The sequence below is a fragment of the Solea solea genome, chromosome 1 (genome assembly GCF_958295425.1).
Source record: "Solea solea chromosome 1, fSolSol10.1, whole genome shotgun sequence".
In the NCBI taxonomy this organism is placed as follows: domain Eukaryota; kingdom Metazoa; phylum Chordata; class Actinopteri; order Pleuronectiformes; family Soleidae; genus Solea; species Solea solea.
This window is the reverse complement of record NC_081134.1, coordinates 28,036,358-28,054,461: the sequence shown is the minus strand read 5'-3', so window position 1 is coordinate 28,054,461 and position 18,104 is coordinate 28,036,358. Positions and strand designations below refer to the sequence as shown.

Below are 18,104 nucleotides of genomic sequence, written 5' to 3'. Positions count from 1 at the left end.
TCAATTTGTTAAATGGGACTAAACTATGTTATGTTTAAATTGCGTCCAAATTAGTAATCTGGATTAGTTTCAGATGAAATTTAGTCTGGTGGTAGGGTGTCAGATCCTGCACACACATATTACATTTTGAAAAAAAGTCAGATGAGTTTTGAGAGAGATATTTGGATATTTTATATTTTATTTTTCTGCCCATTTATAAGAGATGGGGATTTTAGAACATTTGATAGTGTTTTGTGACGTCATCAGTGGGCATTTCTTACCAAAATTCAATGGGAACATACATGAGTGATCAGCTACCCATCACCAAAGATTCAGACTGATCTGTTAAAAACACTTTCAAGGTTATGTTTCCATGCTTTTTTAGTATTTTTTATTCCTCCACCTAAAGAGCAAACTTAAGCTTTTTGTTTTTGAAAGAAATCCAGTCAAAAAGCACTTTTCAAACCCTGGAAACACAACATTAAAATTCAAGCATTTTTTAAGGATGTCAAGCACCTTCTATACACATACTGTATGTTACGTGTATATAAAAAGGGATGTTTTAAATAATCGTGTACAGTTATATATATATATATGTGATCACCTGACTGTGCAGCTCTGTCAGCTCTTTAACTCTCTGTGTGTCGACAGCGTCGGGCAGAGCAGAACCAAACAGGTTGACGCTCATCTCTTTCTTTCCGTCCTCTTTGTATTTGACCTTGTGACCGAAAAACAAACAACAACAATATTAAGAACATACTATAGGGAGGAGGATTAATGAATGAATGAATGAATGTTTGGTTCATTTATTCATCCAGACATGAAGTTTTTTTCATACCTCGCTGATCATGTCCGTCTTCTCTCTGACAAACTGTGTCTCCATTGTTTCAGGCATCATGTGATAAAGACTCGACGACGACGTGTCCTTTACATTCTGTCTGTACGTCAGCTGCACACACGCACGCACACACACAAACGCAAAAGTGGGGACATTTTTTGAAAACATCTACGCAAATTTTCAAAAAGTGAAAAAGTCTATAGCTGTAGTTCGGGGCTTTGAGTTTTGTCCATGTGTTGCCTAAATCAGCAGTCGCCGTGGTTACTTTTAGACGGCAGCAGGTTCAAGTTAGGGAGGAGCTAACTGGTTGTGCTACAACCACAACACCGTGTTTTTGTCCTCTGGGGGCGTGGTCAAATCCTTGATTCCATCTTTATTTATGAAGGTTGAGATTGTGACTTGGTTTTGATAAATGTTAGATTTGTTATCGAGATCATGACACCCCGAGTATACATACAGGTTTTACATTTTTGGGATGTTCATCTCATGTTTGTGCCGAATCATGGTCTCATGTTTGTGCCGAATCATGGTCTCATGTTTGTGCTGAGTCATGGTCTCGTCACGGTCTCGTGTTTGTGCTGAGTTACAGTCTCGTGTTTGTGCTGAGTCACGGTCTCGTGTTTGTGCTGAGTCACCTGACTGTGCAGCAGTGAAGCGTCTTTAGCGTGCTGTGTGTCCAGAGTCTCAGGTAAAGTGGAGTACAGAGAGTTTGTGGCGTCTTTCTTTGCGGCTTCTTTGTATCTCAACTGAAACAAAAACAAACAAAAACATTTATGACTTCTATAATCTAAAAAAAGACAAGGACATGTATTAAATGTCCACATTAAATTTGACACTGTCGTTTGCTGTGCTTTTTTAAAGCTGTGGCATTTTCTGACCAAATATTTTGTGGACTAAAGACACCAAATATCATTATATAATGATAACAATAATAATAATAATAACAACAATATAATAATAATAACAATAATAAATGATGAATAAAGGTATGTCCTCACCTCGCTCTGCAGCTCAGAGACACCTTTAGCGAACTGAATCTCTGCTGTCTCTGTGAGCTGAGAGTAAAAACTCTGAGAGAGGCTTCTCTTCCCGGCCTCTTTGTACTTGTTCTAAAAGACAAACATCAGCACTCACACATGAATGACTTTAATCACACAGCATTATATATATATATATATATATGTATATATGATTATAACGCTGTTTGATTACAACAGTTCTTTAGCTCATGTTCCTCACACTATGACTTCATTTGCTCAAGTTTGTGTCACTTTATAAAACCACTCACTCTCCCACACCAAAGCCCATAGAGAAAATCAGTGATTTTAACATCACAGCACACAGGAGTTGTTGATCCACTGCTGCCTCCATCACTAAGTTACAATGTGTTATTTTGTCACTTCAAAGTTTGAAATCCTTTGTTTAGATTGACCTCAGTGACACAAAGTGACCACACGAGGCAGCAGAGGACCAGCAGCTCCTGTGTCCCCGCCAACTAAAATCACTGATTTTCACTGGTTTGGTGTGGGAAAGTGAGTGTTTTACAAACTTCAGTTTCCTGTTGGAAAAGTCTGTCTCACAGTGAAATAAAGACGTGAACATGTTCTTAAGATGTCGCAGACTTAAACTGACATAGATTTCCTCAGCTGAGTCTTTCCGTTACCACTAGTCGTCATGTTTTTAGTGTCTCAGTCCTCAAGTTTACTACAAGTAACATTTTTTTCTGACCTCACTCAGCATGTCCGTCATCTCTCGGGCAAAGCTGGTTTCCGATGTGTCGGGCAGCGAGGAGTACAGCGAGCTGCACATGTCCTTCTTCCCACTCTCCTTGTATTTGACCTGTGAAGCAGAAGCAGCAGCAGCAGCAGCAGCAGCAGCAGCAGCAGCAGAGCATCAGCGTCACAGAGCTGACGACTGTGGATGGAAGAAATGAAGAAAGTGGAGTGTTTACCTGACTGAGCAGCTCTGCGGCTTCTTTGGCGTGCTGCGTCTCCATGGTGTGAGGCAGCAGTGAGTACAGGTTGGTGGTCGCCTCCTCCTTACCCGACTCCTTGTACTTGATCTGCCGTTTGGAACCAACAAGAAAACTTCATGTAACTTTTCCATGTGGATTTAAGGGTGAAGTTCAGTTTTGATGCGGGGTGGTCTAAGGAACTGGTTCATACTTCAGAGCTGATTGTGTCTTTATCTCACTGTGAGATAGACTTTTCCAACAGGAAACTGAAGTTTGTAAACCACTCACTCTCCCACACCAAGAGTGCTCCTGTGTCTCTGTGGTGTAAAATCACTGATTTTCTCTATGGGCTTTAGTGTGGGAGAGTGAGCGATATAAAAATGTCATAAGGATGAGTCTGGCAGCCATGTTTTCACTGAACATGGCTCTCAGCAGCAGCAGGAGGATGGATGACAGTCACGTACCTCGCTCTGCAGCTCTGACAGCTGTTTAGCCAGCTGAGTCTCTGTGGTCTCTGGAAGTCGATGGTACAAACTGCTCTCTGTCTTCTGCTTCAAGCCTTCTTTATACTTCACCTGCAGGAAAATGACAGTTTAAGCTCTGGACTTTATTTCAGTGGAATCGAAGAGACAAAGGTGAGTTAGATGACCTGACTGTGCAGCTGCGACGCCTCTCTGGCGTGTTGTGTGTCGATGGTGTCGGGCAGCAGAGAGTAAAGGTTCATGCTCATCTCCTTCTTACCGTCCTCTTTGTACTTCAGCTGCGTTTAAACAAAAAACAAAAAACAAACAGACAGAGTAGAAACGCTGACGTGGAGCAGGTTTTCTCCCGGGGAGTTTTTTCTGTTGCTGCGTCGTCGTGACGTTACCTCGCTCTGAAGTTCGGAGACTTGTTTGGCATGGAGCGTGTCTGTGGTCTCAGGCAGCAGGTGGAACAGACTGGAGGACAGGTCTTTCTTCAGAGCCTCCCTGTACTTCAGCTGAACAGTGAAAACAACAGATGTTTATTATTAATAACAATAATAATAAGGATCACCGCGCAGCTTCAAAGATGATGATGCTGGTGGAGGTCACCTCGCTCTGAAGGTCAGAAGCTTCTCTGGCGTGAAGCGTCTCCAGGGTCTCGGGCAGAGTTGAATATAGTGAGCTGGACACGTCTTTGTTCCCCTGTTTGTATTTCAGCTACAGACACGAAATAAAATAAAAATAATAAATGAAATAATAACTCCTAAAACAAAAGATAACATAAAAACGTCTCCATACCAAACCCCATAAAGAAAATCAGTGATTTTAACATCACAGCACACAGGAGTTGTTGATCCACCACTGCCTCCATCACTAAGTTCAAATGTCTTATTTTGTCCCTTCGGCTTTTAAAATCCTTCATTCTGATTTAACTCAGTGACAAAGTGACCACACGAGGCAGCAGTAGACCAGCAGTTCCTGTGTCCCTGTGAGCTAAAATCACTGATTCTCTCTATGGGGTTTGGTGTGGGAGAGTGAGTGGTTTACAAACTTCAGTTTCCTGTTGGAAAAGTCTGTCTAACAGAGAGATAAAGACCCAAACATGTACTTAAAGATGTCGTAGACTTAAACCGACATTATTTTGTTAAGTGGCTTGAAATCCTCACCTCGCTCTGCAGCTCAGAGACACTTCTGACAAACTGCGTCTCCTGCGTCTGTGGCAGCTGACTGTACAGACTCTGAGTCAGACTCTTCACGCCAGCCTCTCTGTATTTACTCTGTTAGAAGACAGAAACTAAATTATTACTTACTACTAAATAATTACTGTGAAACATGACACGGCTTCATTTATATTTTAATGAAAATACCATAAAAAAAAAAAGAGAGAGAATGTGTTGGGTTACACCGCAGTATGAGAGCGTTCACCCAGTACTTCTGACATCATATCACAAGTCACTGGAGGTAATAACAGGTCACTACAGGTTTATTTGTTCTAACAGTTTTCAGCAGCAGATCTCAGAGAAAAGCTCAATCGGTCCCTGGTGTGAATTTACTGAACTATTTCTCTAAGTTCTGTTGTTGTGGGTTTTTCCTGCTCAATAATAATCATATATGCCATAATTATCTCTCCTGTTTTCCTCGTTCTGATGGCAGATTTCCTAAATACAAAATTAAAGTCAATATATGGGCCAGTTATTGACCTGATTTTGCTTCCTACTTCTGTCCAAAAATGGAATTATAGCAGAAAATTCCCACAAAAACTTCTTCTCCATTACAAGAATCTTACATTGTTTTGTGCACAAATTAAAATGGTTTCATATTCACTGGTGTGTATTTTTAACAGCGTCCCTGCTTAATAAACACACACACACACACACAGTGAACTATAACTGCAACCCCCTCTGATCCTGGTTTGATGATAATCCTACGTGTGGTGAGCGGTTCATCAGAGAACAATGAGCCGCTAAAACCCAGACCACATGATTCCCACGTGATACGACGTGAAAGGTCCACGTCACCTCGCTCAGCATGTCCGTCATCTCTCTGGCCAAGCTGGTCTGAGGCGTGTTGGGCAGCGTGGAGTACAGCGAGCTGCTCATCTGCTTCCTGCTGCTCTCCTGGTATTTAACCTGAGGAGGAGAACAGCTGATCAGCATTAGTTCAATCAACTCTGAGTATGTTCACTCTGAGTTAAGCGTGTGCGTTGGGAATGAAAAAAGCCGTCATCAATGGAGCTCTGATACTATGATTCACCATGGCAACGGGTAAACAAAGAGCACAGCCTCCATTTTAACCCAGTTGAGCAGAAATATTAACACATGTCAATGACCATGACATTTATGTGAAGAGAGGAGTCAATAAATGAACACTATCACATTTTATACAGTGTAATCCACTCATTCATCATTTAACAGACTTTAATTTCATTAATGGATGCTGAAATGCTGCAGTCCTAACATTATGTTACATTTGATTTGATATTTATTCAGCTGTAACCTGACGAGACACAAACTGAAGATGAGAATATGGATCAAACTGATAAAACATAGTTTACTAAAGGACCTATAAATATAAAGTCCAACTGAAGAGTCAATGTTCAAACTGACTCACTTTTTTGACTCTATTTTACATTAAAACATTTTGCTCAACGCTATTTCATGACTATATTTCCACGTGTAAATATAACACAGTGTAACACAGTCACTGAAATGCTGTCAAACATTAAGATTTCGCGCTTTATAAATCCAAGTCATTAGTATTATTATTATTTATTAATGTGCACAGTGTTGGTGTGAACTACGGGCGAGCCAGGGGGGTCTCAGCCCCCCTTAATGAGACATGAGCTCCCCTGGGAACATGATTTGTGAGATTTTGGGGGCGTCTCTAAAATATCGGCAAAATATTGTTTTTTGATTGATTTGATTAAGATTTGATGCGTGTGTGGAGGTTGGATTTGATATGTGGTGATATGAGCTGACTTAAGGTAAGTAGACGTACAGGCTTGTAATAATGGATGTGTTGAGTTGAGTATGTACCTAAACCATGTTGAGTTGTGCCATCCCAAGGTGAGTAGAGCCGGTGGAAATACCACCACAAGTCCTTGCTCTGAGGCACGGGCAAGTGTCCGTCCTGCAACCCCCCCCCCTCGAAACCCGGGGTATCTGATTGGGATTTTGATGTTTTGAAAGACATAAATGTCATTAATTTGGCAGGTGAATGCGCTCTGATACTTGTTTTGATATCGACTGTATGAATGAGGAAATGAGACGGAGTGTCAGACAGCTGCTTCAGGCTCAGCAGCAGGAGGAGGAGACACAGAGAAACTCAGGGTTGGTTGAAGAAAACCTGCCAGCGAGCAGGTTAGGTTCACGGAGTATGTTGCCAGGGTAACTGACTCGGCGTTAAGCTGAACTGGCTTTGTGAAACCGAAAAACCAGAGTTTCCCTCATCTCAAGGTTAACTAACTCAGAGTTTTCACTGAACCTGCTTTCTGAAACGAGCCCGTCGTCTTCACTTGGAAACAAAGACGTTGTAAACACAGAAACCAAAAAGAGTCGGGAGAGTAATCGGTCAAACTAGTTTGTGACTGAGGACATGAACATGCACCTCACTGAGCAGCTCTGTCGTCTCTTTGGCGTGCAGCGTTTCCATGGTTTCCGGCAGCAGAGAGTAGAGAGAGGAACTCGCTTCCTTCTTCCCAGCGTCTTTGTACTTTGTCTGCACAAACAACACAGGACATTTCTACAATTACATCATACTTTAAACTAAGTTTCTGTGATTTTTCAGCTTCTTAAATGTGAATATTTACTAGTTTCTGTCATTTTCCAGCTCCTTAAATGTGAATATTTTCTACTTTCTGTCATTTTCAGCTTCTTAAATGTAAAAATGTACTAGTTTCTGTCATTTTCCAGCTTCTTAAATGTGAATATTTTCTAGTTTCTGTCATTTTTCAGCTTCTTAAATGTGAATATTTACTAGTTTCTGTCATTTTCCAGCTTCTTAAATGTGAATATTTTCTACTTTCTGTCATTTTCAGCTTCTTAAATGTAAAAATTTACTAGTTTCTGTCATTTTCCAGCTTCTTAAATGTGAATATTTTCTACTTTCTGTCATTTTCAGCTTCTTAAATGTAAAAATGTACTAGTTTCTGTCATTTTCCAGCTTCTTAAATGTGAATATTTTCTAGTTTCTGTCATTTTCCAGCTTCTTAAATGTGAATATTTTCTACTTTCTGTCATTTTCAGCTTCTTAAATGTAAAAATGTACTAGTTTCTGTCATTTTCCAGCTTCTTAAATGTGAATATTTTCTAGTTTCTGTCATTTTTCAGCTTCTTAAATGTGAATATTTACTAGTTTCTGTCATTTTCCAGCTTCTTAAATGTGAATATTTTCTACTTTCTGTCATTTTCAGCTTCTTAAATGTAAAAATTTACTAGTTTCTGTCATTTTCCAGCTTCTTAAATGTGAATATTTTCTACTTTCTGTCATTTTCAGCTTCTTAAATGTAAAAATGTACTAGTTTCTGTCATTTTCCAGCTTCTTAAATGTGAATATTTTCTAGTTTCTGTCATTTTCCAGCTTCTTAAATGTGAATATTTTCTACTTTCTGTCATTTTCCAGCTTCTTAAATGTGAATATTTTCTAGTTTCTGTCATTTTCCAGCTTCTTAAATGTGAATATTTTCTACTTTCTGTCATTTTTCAGCTTCTTAAATGTGAATATTTTCTACTTTCTGTCATTTTCCAGCTTCTTAAATGTGAATACTTTCTACTTTCTGTGATTTACCTCACTCTGCAGCTCTGACAGCTGTTTGGCAAGCTGTGTCTCCGTCGTCTCTGGAAGACAATGATACAAACTGCTCTGACTCTTCTCTTTATATTTCACCTGTGAGAGCAGAACACACCAGAGTTTACACAAAAACAAACACCAGGTTCTATCAGTGATGGAGAAGAAAGTCATCCTGTGATCACCTGACTCTGCAGCTGTGACGCCTCTCTGGCGTGTCGTGTGTCGATGGTGTCGGGCAGCAGAGAGTAAAGGCTGACGTTCATCTCCTTCTTACCGTCCTCTTTATACTTTAGCTGCAGAAATGAGGTGATAAATAAATAATAAACGTTTCCCTTTTACGATCATAAAACTCGTTTAAGTGTTAGGTCACGACACTGAGGTAAGTACGCGGTGAGAGAATTGTAATAACGCGGGCGTCTGTACCTCACTGACGAGCTCCGACACTTCTTTGGCGCGCGCCGTCTCCAGCGTCTCAGGGAGAAAGGAGTACAGACACGAGTTTGTGACTTTCTTTCCTGCTTCTTTGTAGCGCATCTGCACAGAGAAGCACAACAACGTCTTTTAATCATGAACAGGAGATGATATCATCATCATCATCATCATCATCATCACGTCTGACCTTGCTCTGCAGCTCAGCCACAGATTTGGCAAACTGAGTCTCGGTCGTCTCTGGAAGCTGCGAGTAGAAACTCTGCGAGAGGCTCCGCCTCCCGACTTCTTTATATTTACTCTGAGAAGAAGAACAACAACAACCACAACAATGATGAGTTCTCTGTTGGATTCAATGACAAACAAAAACAGAAGAAGAAGGAGATTTGTGTCATACCTCGCTGTGCATCTCCGTCATCTCTCTGGCGAACTGGATCTCCGAAGTGTCGGGGAGTTGGGAGTAAAGAGAGGGCGGAGCTCCTTTGAAAAGCTTCTTCGGACGATAATTCACCTGAGATGTGAAACAGTACAGAATAATAAATAATAACTCACCCACCACGAATGCAAGCAAACCTTTCATCGCAATAATATAACATTTAAAGTCGATGGGGAAAGGAGAGCTCACATAGATTTTATTGCAAATCATGTCGTTAGCGGTGAAAAACATTTATCACAAATGTATTGAACAAATATTCACATGGTCCTGTTTTGATGTCGGTTGTCAGGATATTTCAGTGGTTCGATACGATGTGCTAAACTGCACTGGTAGCTTCTGTAACGTTGACTGTCACGGTCAAGTCTCGCATGATTTTGTTAGTCTCGCGAGATTTGCCCACAGGAAACAGCAAATGAGATTGGTTTAGGGATTTTTTTAGTGCAATAACAACATATAAAGTCAATGGAGAATCAGATTTTCTCACGAATTGCGTCGTTAAAAATATGTGCGAAATATTTAATTCAAGCTCAAATTTCAGTTTGTAAATTAAGTTAATCCAGATTCAATTTTGTTTTCTATTTTGATACAGATTATCGAGATATTTTGGTTTTTGAAGCAATTTTGCTTGGTTAAGAAAAAGATTTCATCAAACTAATTGTGCGATTTCGTACTCCGTCATGTGACTGTCTTACCTCGCTCTGCAGCTGCGACACCTCCAGTGCGTGCTGAATCTCTGGCGTGTCAGGGAGATGGGAGTAGAGGGAGATGGACGCCTTTCTCTTCCCATCTTCTTTGTACTTTTTCTAACAGTTAAAAAACAACAGCAACAACAATCAGATTAAATGAAAAGAGCCGGTCTAACGGTTCCCGTTGTGGCGTCTTTGTGGCGTCGTACCTCGCTCTGGAACTCGTGGACGCTCTTCGCCAGCTGCATCTCGGCTGTTTCAGGAAGCTGAGAGTACAAACTGCTGCTCCTCTCCTTCTTTCCTTCTTCTTTGTATTTGTTCTGAGGAGCAGAGTTCACGTCTTTGTTTGTGGGGTTTCTACGACAATTTTTAGAAGCATTTCACTGCTTAATAGTGCATTAGCTCGTTAGCTGAACTAGCTGTGAAGCTCTCATTAATCACATGTTTGCAACTGTGTTTTCTTTGAATGAAATACAATGTAAGGATCAATTGGATTATTATGTTAGCTTACTAGTTAGCAAATCTGGCTGTATGCTAGTTAGCAAACTAATGGAATCCATTTGCAAAAAAAAACACAGGTGAAACTGTATGCTAGTTACGCTACCTAGCAGTTATGCAAACACCATGTAACATGTGTATTCAGCTTGCTAGTTAGCAAACCTAGCTGTATGCTAACATTGATCACATGTCATTATGGTGTGTATGTAAATTCATCAAATAGACTCCATTAGCTTGCTGGTTAGCGGGAATAGCATTCATGCTAACACTCATCACATGTTGCTATACGGTATTTCTTTCATTAATAAAATACTGTATAATATGATTATCAAATGCACTCATTTAACATGCTACTTAGCAAAGATAACTGTATTACTAACATCAATGATGTTGCTATGGTGGTTTTGTGTATAAAATATGATGTCACGCGTTTGTCAAAAGGTTTGGTGGGGAGTGGAGTGGCTCAGTGGTTTAGACCAGTATCCCTGTGTGCAGAGACATCATGGTCACCGGTTCAACCCCACCCCTGGCAGGTTGTTACTCAATTCCCTTGTAAGTCACTTTGGATAAAAGCGTCTGCTAAATGACATGTAATGTAATGTTTACATTAGCCTGGTAGTTAGCAATACAAAATGTGATGCTAAAGTTAGCAAAGCTGTTAGCTAACAATGCTAGAATTTACGACTGAATAACCCGAGTTGTGAAGTTTTGTGTAAAACTGATGAAAATAGAACTCGCTGTAAAGTTTAAATTGAATTAAATTTGCTCTTCATGTCACTGTGAGAAGATGAACATGTGAGTCATTCATTCATTCATTGGTTCGTGCACTCTGACCTCACTCATCATCTCCGTCAGCTCTCTGACAAACTGAGTCTCTGTGGTTTCAGGCAGCAGAGAATAAAGAGAGGAGGAAATCTCTGTCTTCAAGTTCCCTTTGTATTTAATCTGACAAACAAATAAAAACAAACTTAAAGTCACCACTTTCAACAATAATGTGAGTGTTAAAGTTAAATAATCAGATTCTAACCTCACTCTGCAGCTCTGAAGCTTCTCTGGCGTGTTGCGTCTGTGGCGTCTCCGGCAGAACAGAGAACAGAGACAGAGACGACTCCTTCTTACTGTCCTCTTTATACTTGGACTGAAACACAATGACCAGATTAAAGCATTGAGATTATCCCTGGAATATGTGGCCACGCATTAATAACTTCCAAAGTAGGGAAGAGAACCTCAATTTCATCTAAACCAGCCTTCCTGTAGACATTACACTGTATTACAGAGATTATTTGAGCAAATATTCTAAATAGAAAAAGTATGTTTATCTTTCTAAAAGATGTGGTAGAACAATCTACAGCAGAGGTGTATTATAGTGATAATACTAGTTAATATTATAAATATAAAATGTTGTTATAGCATGTTGTTTACATATAGGTGTTGTAGTGTAATCTAGAGGAGACTAATAACGGGTCCAGCCATTTTTGGGACACTAACTGAAGTTTGTAAACCACTCACTCTCCCACACCAAACCCCAAAGAGAAAATCAGTGATTTTAAAATCACAGCACACAGGAGTTGTTGATCCACTGCTGCCTCCATCACTAAGATCAAATGTCTTATTTTTACTGTTCGGCATTAAAATACTTTGTTCTGATTTACCTCAGTGACACAAAGTGACCACACGAGGCAGCAGTAGACCAACTGTGTCCTCGCGAGCTATAATCACTGATTTTCTCTATGGGGTTTGGTGTGGGAGAGTGAGTGGTTCCTGTTGGAAAAGTCTGTCTAAAAGTGAGATAAAGATGTGAACGTGTTCTTAAAGATATCGTAGACTTAAACTGACGTAGATTTTATCAGCTGAGTCTTTTGTTAAGTGGCTAAAATCTGTTTTTCCTTGTGTCTCTACTGGCAGCCATTTTGTTTTCACTGGGAGTGAGGTTGAGCATTTCAGACTGCAAAGTAGGTGATTTAAATGCTAACATGGCATTTGAAAATAATGCAGAATGATAGTAAAGGTTATTCGGCATGGATACTAACATTAGCAGCTAGCACCAGAGGTGACACAGCAGCTCCTGTGTCCACGCGAACTAAAATCACTGATTGCGGGGTTTGGAGTGGGAGAGTGAGTGGTTCTTAGGACATCGTAGAGTTCAGCTGATTTTATTAAGCAAGTCTTTTGTTTAAGTCACTAAAATAAGTTTTAAAAGGTCTGTCAGTACCTATAGAACCACACATTGACTGTAAAACATGGGTTAAGTTCAGGTTCATCTCTCTGTTACCTCAGATATCACAGCGCTGATGTTCTTGGAGTGGATGAGTTCGGCTCCAGGAACAAACATACTCTGACCTTTCATCTTCTCAAAGTCTTCCTTATACTTCACCTGCATGGTGAAAGGTGAAAGTTTTCAAATGAACACAGTAAGCCAGTAAAAGGTTCTCAAAGACTGGGTCAGGGGAACCAAAGATGGGTCGTGGGAGATATTTTCAGGTCCCTAACTAAACAAATTCTGTTTTAAATAACATGCATAAAAGGGAGTTTTAATGAATTTACCAAACATCTCTTAGAAATGATTTGTTTACAAATTCAAAAATGATTGATGACGTAAATTAGTCGCTACATTACGCACAAAATTCCTCTCGTCATGATTCATGTTGTGATTTAGCGTATTTCTAAATCAGTCATCACACATTTTATTAATAATAATAGAGTTTTTCTGTAATTAAAACCAGTTTGTGTGATTTTTCAGCTTTCAGATTTGAGAACATCATCATTTCAAAATTTTCTGACATTTTCTGGACCAAACAATTCATCGATAAATGGAGAAATTAGTCGACGGAAAATTATGAAGACAAAAGTCAGCTAATGAAACGATGAGGATATCTTTTAGGGCGTACTGTTTCTAAGCTTTTATTAAAGAAAATCAACATGTTATTTATTATTTCCTTATTAAAACCAGTTTGTGTGATTTTTCAGCTTCTTCAATGTGAATATTGTTTTGGTTTCTTTGCATCATAAAACAAAGAAATCATTAAAACGGAATTATTTTGTGTTTGTGGACAAAAACAAGACCTTTGAGAACATCATCATTTCCACGTTTGATCAACATTTTCTTCCAAGAAACAAACTGAAGCTCCTCCTCCTTCTTTTCTGCATCCTTCAGTATGAACTGGAGGTAGCGTTGCCGTTGGTAACCATCTCTGCCCAACATCCAGAGACGGGCCTTTATTGGACTCGGAGGAAAAGTGCATTTAGACTGATGGAGCAGCGGCGGCGGCTGTGAGTGAGAATCAGGCGGTTAAAACGCTGAATGAGGGTGAAAGCGCTGTGGGCGGGTGAGACATCGACTCCCTGGTGTGAGTCAAATCTGGTAGCTCAGCTGTGACTCATCAGCCCCAGTAGAAGGGAGTAAAAAAAACCAAAAAAAAACACCTTCTTCACGTCACTCCTCTGTTAACCTTCACGCCATCAAACATCACGTACGGGACAACGAGGAAGATTTTCTGCTTCTGATGAAACACAACTGTTTGAGTTTGGTCCAGAAAACGTCTTGTTTTTGTCCAGAAACACAACGTGATTCAGTTTTAACGATTTCTTTGTTTATATGGAGCAAAGAAACCAGAAAATATTCACATTTAAGAAGCTCAAAAATGCCAGAAACTAATTGATAATCAAAATAATCAGTTTGTCGTTTGTAGTTTGCAGCTCATGAGTACAAGGAGTAAACTTCATTAGTGAATGAACTCACATCACTGGCGAGTAAACTGCACCTCCTGTTGAACGCTGGGTCAGGCAGAGGAGGCTTCACATCAGCAGTAGCCTGAAAATACACATGTTCAAACCATGTTAACATCACTATTCAGGAAGACCCGTTTATTCACACAGTTTCTAACTAAAACACAAGTAGTTTGACACAAAATACTGATGGAAAAATGCATCAGATCGCTCACTTTCCCACACCAAAGTCCATAGAGAAAATCAGTGATTTTAGCTGCTGGTCTACTGCTGCCTCGTGTGGTCACTTTGTGGCACTGAGGTAAATCGAAACAAAGGATTTTAAAAGCCGAAGTGACAAAATCAAACATTGTAACTTAGTGATGGAGGCAGCAGTGGATCAACAACTCCTGTGTGCTGTGATGTTAAAATCACTGATTTTCTCTATGGGGTTTGGTGTGGGAGAGTGAGTGGTTTACAAACTTCAGTTTCCTGTTGGAAAAGTCTGTCTAACAGTGAGATAAAGACGTGATCATGTTCTTAAGACATCGTAGACTTAAACTTAGACTTGGAGTATTTTGTGAAATATTCATTCCAGTTTTTTACCTCTGATTCCCAACGTCCCAGAATCGTTTTCCCTTCGCTCTCCTCTTTTTCTTCTCCTTCCTCCTTTTCCTCCTCAACATCTTCCCCCTGTGATACTTTCTCAGTTTCACACTCCTCTTCCTCCTCCACTTCATCCGTCCTTTCCATCGTCGTGACGACAGTCGTGGACAGTATCATCTCCTCTGCCTGAGCCTCCTCTTTCTCCTCTACTCGGTCCGTCGCGGTCGTGGTCGCGGTGACGACAGACGTGGACGATGTCACGACCGTCGTTTCCACCGACGCTTTTCTCTCTCCCTTCACGTCTTCAGTAAATCCATCCGTCAGCGGAGCAGCAGACGCTGCCTCTTCCTCCATGTCGCGCTCTTCTGAGGACAAAGACAACAACATATTTAAGTTAAAACGTTTATAAAAACATTAGATGAGATGAGATTTTTAACATAAAGGATGAAGAGAGAAGAAAAATACAATCAAAACCTTCACTATGACTGGACACGTCATAAAATCGCACCTTCCTACGATAAGTCGCTACAGTTTTTAAGACAAAAAGACAATTCACCTCTGCCCGACCCAAATTTAATTTCACAACTTTTAGCGTTGCAGGTTCCCAAACTCAAACTACAATAGACAATAATCAAGCTAGCCGATCAAGCTTTAATATTTGATATAATATTTAATACACCGGTCCAAAACGAGATCGCAGAAAAAGAACATTCACGCTAATGCCTGCGTTTTTGTCGGCCACAGTTCGTCCGACGATGGCAGACATTGTGTCGCAGTGACTTCGGCAACAATAGCTAAATAGCTCCCTCTACAGGCAACTTTAAAAAGACGTAATCTCATCTGAATGCTGCATGATACACTGACTTTTTTCGGCTTCCTTAAAGTCTTCGTCAACGTGGGATCGTCTACAGGTCAAGGTCACGGTAACATTCCGACATTTCCTTCCAGATTCTTCAAGGTCATGGACGCACCTTCGTTAGCCGTCAACGGTGAATGTCGCAGACTCTAACAAACTTTGTACGTCACATTCTCAAATGTCACAGACTCTACCAAACTTTGTACGTCACATTCTCAAAGTCTCCCGCACTCACCTTATTCTATCTAAGTTTTATCCTGACGTCTTTGTCTCTTTTCCAGCTTGTCAAATGTCGCAGTCTTCGTTCTTCTAATCTTCTTCAACTTCCTGTTTTAGCTTTAATTTAAAAACAAAAAAACAGTAACTCTACGAGCAACTAAGCGACTCAATCTCGTCCTTGAGTGTCTGCTGCAATGGTCGACTGTCTTCTCGACGTCAGATCACCGGGAACGTCTTATCACAATTTCCGTCCACATTTAGCTTCTACTCAAGACCTTATCATAACCACTGTGTGTGTGTGTGGCGTGGGTGAAGGTGACTACAGTGGAAGGAATGTAATGTACACACACACACACACACACACACACAGGTTTGTGCAGCTATTCTTCTCAGGACTTCATTTAAACAGACTAAACAAAAGTCTTATCACTAACTCAGAATGAGGACATTTTTGAAAAGTGGAGACATTTTAGAATCATCAAGACGTTTTAGAAAAGTCCAAACATTCTAGACTAGTCGAGACATTCTAGAAAAGACAAGAGATTTTAGAAAAGTCGAGACTTTTGAGAATATTTGAGACTTTTGAGAATAGTCGAGACTTTTGAGAATAGTCGAGACTTTTGAGAATAGTCGAGACTTCTGAGAATAGTCGAGACCTCTGAAAATATTTGAGACTTTTGAGAATAGTTGAGACTTTTGAGAATATTTGAGACTTTTGAGAATAGTCGAGACATTCTACAAAAGTCGAGACGTTTTAGAAACGTGGGGACAGCTGATGGTGGATAATTGATAGATCTGATAAAATTAAACTGTTCTGTACAACACTTTCAATAAAAATCATTTTACATTTAAAAATGATTTATTCCACGTTTCAGTGCCGAGATAAAAAGACTGACAAGGTGAATTGTTGACACTTTTCCTTCTTTATAAACCTTTATCTTTTTTAAATCCAGTGATGACTGCACTATATTTAGTCCACAGTGAGCGGTCACTTCAGTGTCCACTCACCCGCAGGTCGTCTGGCAGTGAAATCACAGCGTCAGATGGTCCATGAAGTAAACAAGAGCCCAGGCAAATGTTAACGCGCCGCGACATCACACACACACACACACACACACACACAAACACGACTCAAAGGTCGTCAACAACAACAACATGAAGTGGCTTCCTGTTTTAAATTAAAAACATTTCAACTTTGTCATTTTGATTCAGTCCGGGTCAAATATTAGTCACACTCGTGCCGTTAAGTTTAAAAAATGCCAAAAATTTTAAATTGAATTATTTTCAACATACTACATGCAAAGTACATTTATTCATAATGAATTATCACCGCTTGAGGACATGTCAATGATTATGACAGTGCCGTCTAGTGGAAATAGCATTATAGTATAGTATTTTAGATAAAAAAAAATGTAGAATTGAATATTGTAAATGATGAAAAGGTCATCAATTACTAAAAATAATAAACGTTTGGATTAAATAATAAACTCTTATAACTGCAGTGCAATTCTGTACAGTATTTAAATCCAAACTATGTAGAATCAAATTTTAAATACATGGAAAAGGTCATCAAATACTAAAAAAAATTAAACTTTTGGACACATTTTTTACATTACATTTATCAAGTTATGTGAGAACAAAAATGCCAGTTTCTTGTTAGAAATCAGAACAACTGATAGTCGACTGTTGTTTTTGTCCATATAATTCAGTTTCCTTGTCCTTTTCTCTCTCGTTAACCTAGTTTTTGTCATTTTTCTCCCGAGAGAAAAGTCTGTGTGTTAGCTGCAGTACCAGCGGCGGCCACGCGGCCACACTGTGCCCCCCCCCCAACCCCAGCCCCGGACAGTGTTTAATTAGCAGATGAGCCATGAAAAGAGCACAGTAATAAAAGAACGGCGTGGGCTTTTGAATGTCACACCATTACTGTGGAAGTGGAAGAGAGAGAGAGAGTGAGTGTGAGTGTGTGTTAATTAAAGCGAGCAAATGAGGAGGAGAGAGGTAGAGTGTGTGTGTGTGTGGCGTTTAAACGCAGCGGAATAATGAGATCACTCGCTCAGAAAAACACAAGAGCGAGGAAGAGGAGGAAAAGGCAGATCCACTGTTTTTAGTTCAACTAGTTTTGATGTTAAATTCCTGACATGAGTGTAAACATGAGCTGCTGTTTGTTTTTATCTAGATTAAAGTAAGCAAACAAATGCAATAACTAATATCAAAACAATAGACGATAGAAGCAAAAGAAATGTCTGAAAAAATATACAACAGAGGAAACAGACTGTACAAATATTCCAGAATGTGGAATAAGAACACGTTCACGTCTTTCTCTCAATGTTAGACAGATTTTTCCAACAGGAAACTGAGGTTTGTAAACCACTCACTCTCCCACACCAAACCTCACCAAGAAAATTTGTGATTTACAAACAAACAAAAATTTTTTGTGTGTGTGTGTGTGGGGGGGGTGAGGGGATGGAGAGGGGAAAACGCGACACGTTACCTCTGACATCATCTGCTGAAGGTCACACAGGTGCGGGTCGTCAGGACACACGTGGGTGGAGCATCCGAGTGCGTGTGCACGCACACACACACACACACACACACACACACACAAAATCAACTCTTCAGACAAGATGATTTTAAACTATAATATTT

The 18,104-nt window shown here is 39.9% G+C and overlaps 1 protein-coding gene across 8 annotated transcripts in view; it reads right to left on the bottom strand.

Annotated features, from left to right (window-relative positions):
• Positions 1–18,083, bottom strand: part of LOC131458806 (nebulin-like) — a 42,647-nt gene extending 24,564 nt beyond the window's left edge. For 2 of the 8 annotated variants that reach the window (XM_058628138.1, XM_058628130.1), the window contains exons 1-26: positions 17,950–18,083; positions 14,384–14,748; positions 13,812–13,883; positions 12,345–12,446; positions 11,100–11,210; positions 10,907–11,017; positions 9,784–9,894; positions 9,581–9,691; positions 8,850–8,963; positions 8,643–8,753; positions 8,447–8,557; positions 8,206–8,316; positions 8,021–8,119; positions 6,842–6,952; positions 5,254–5,364; positions 4,402–4,512; positions 3,845–3,952; positions 3,640–3,750; positions 3,421–3,531; positions 3,236–3,346; positions 2,769–2,879; positions 2,546–2,656; positions 1,816–1,926; positions 1,453–1,563; positions 818–928; positions 584–697 (exon numbers count right to left, since the gene is read on the bottom strand). In XM_058628138.1, coding sequence (XP_058484121.1) covers positions 584–697; positions 818–928; positions 1,453–1,563; positions 1,816–1,926; positions 2,546–2,656; positions 2,769–2,879; positions 3,236–3,346; positions 3,421–3,531; positions 3,640–3,750; positions 3,845–3,952; positions 4,402–4,512; positions 5,254–5,364; positions 6,842–6,952; positions 8,021–8,119; positions 8,206–8,316; positions 8,447–8,557; positions 8,643–8,753; positions 8,850–8,963; positions 9,581–9,691; positions 9,784–9,894; positions 10,907–11,017; positions 11,100–11,210; positions 12,345–12,446; positions 13,812–13,883; positions 14,384–14,737 — 2,961 coding nt within the window. In that variant the 5' untranslated portion in view covers positions 14,738–14,748; positions 17,950–18,083. Of the gene's footprint in view, positions 1–583; positions 698–817; positions 929–1,452; positions 1,564–1,815; positions 1,927–2,545; positions 2,657–2,768; positions 2,880–3,235; positions 3,347–3,420; positions 3,532–3,639; positions 3,751–3,844; positions 3,953–4,401; positions 4,513–5,253; positions 5,365–6,841; positions 6,953–8,020; positions 8,120–8,205; positions 8,317–8,446; positions 8,558–8,642; positions 8,754–8,849; positions 8,964–9,580; positions 9,692–9,783; positions 9,895–10,906; positions 11,018–11,099; positions 11,211–12,344; positions 12,447–13,811; positions 13,884–14,383; positions 14,749–15,474; positions 15,674–17,949 lie in introns of those variants that run through there. The other 6 variants (XM_058628084.1, XM_058628117.1, XM_058628123.1 and 3 more) reach the window with 5 other exon arrangements.
• Positions 18,084–18,104: the final 21 nt, after the last annotated feature.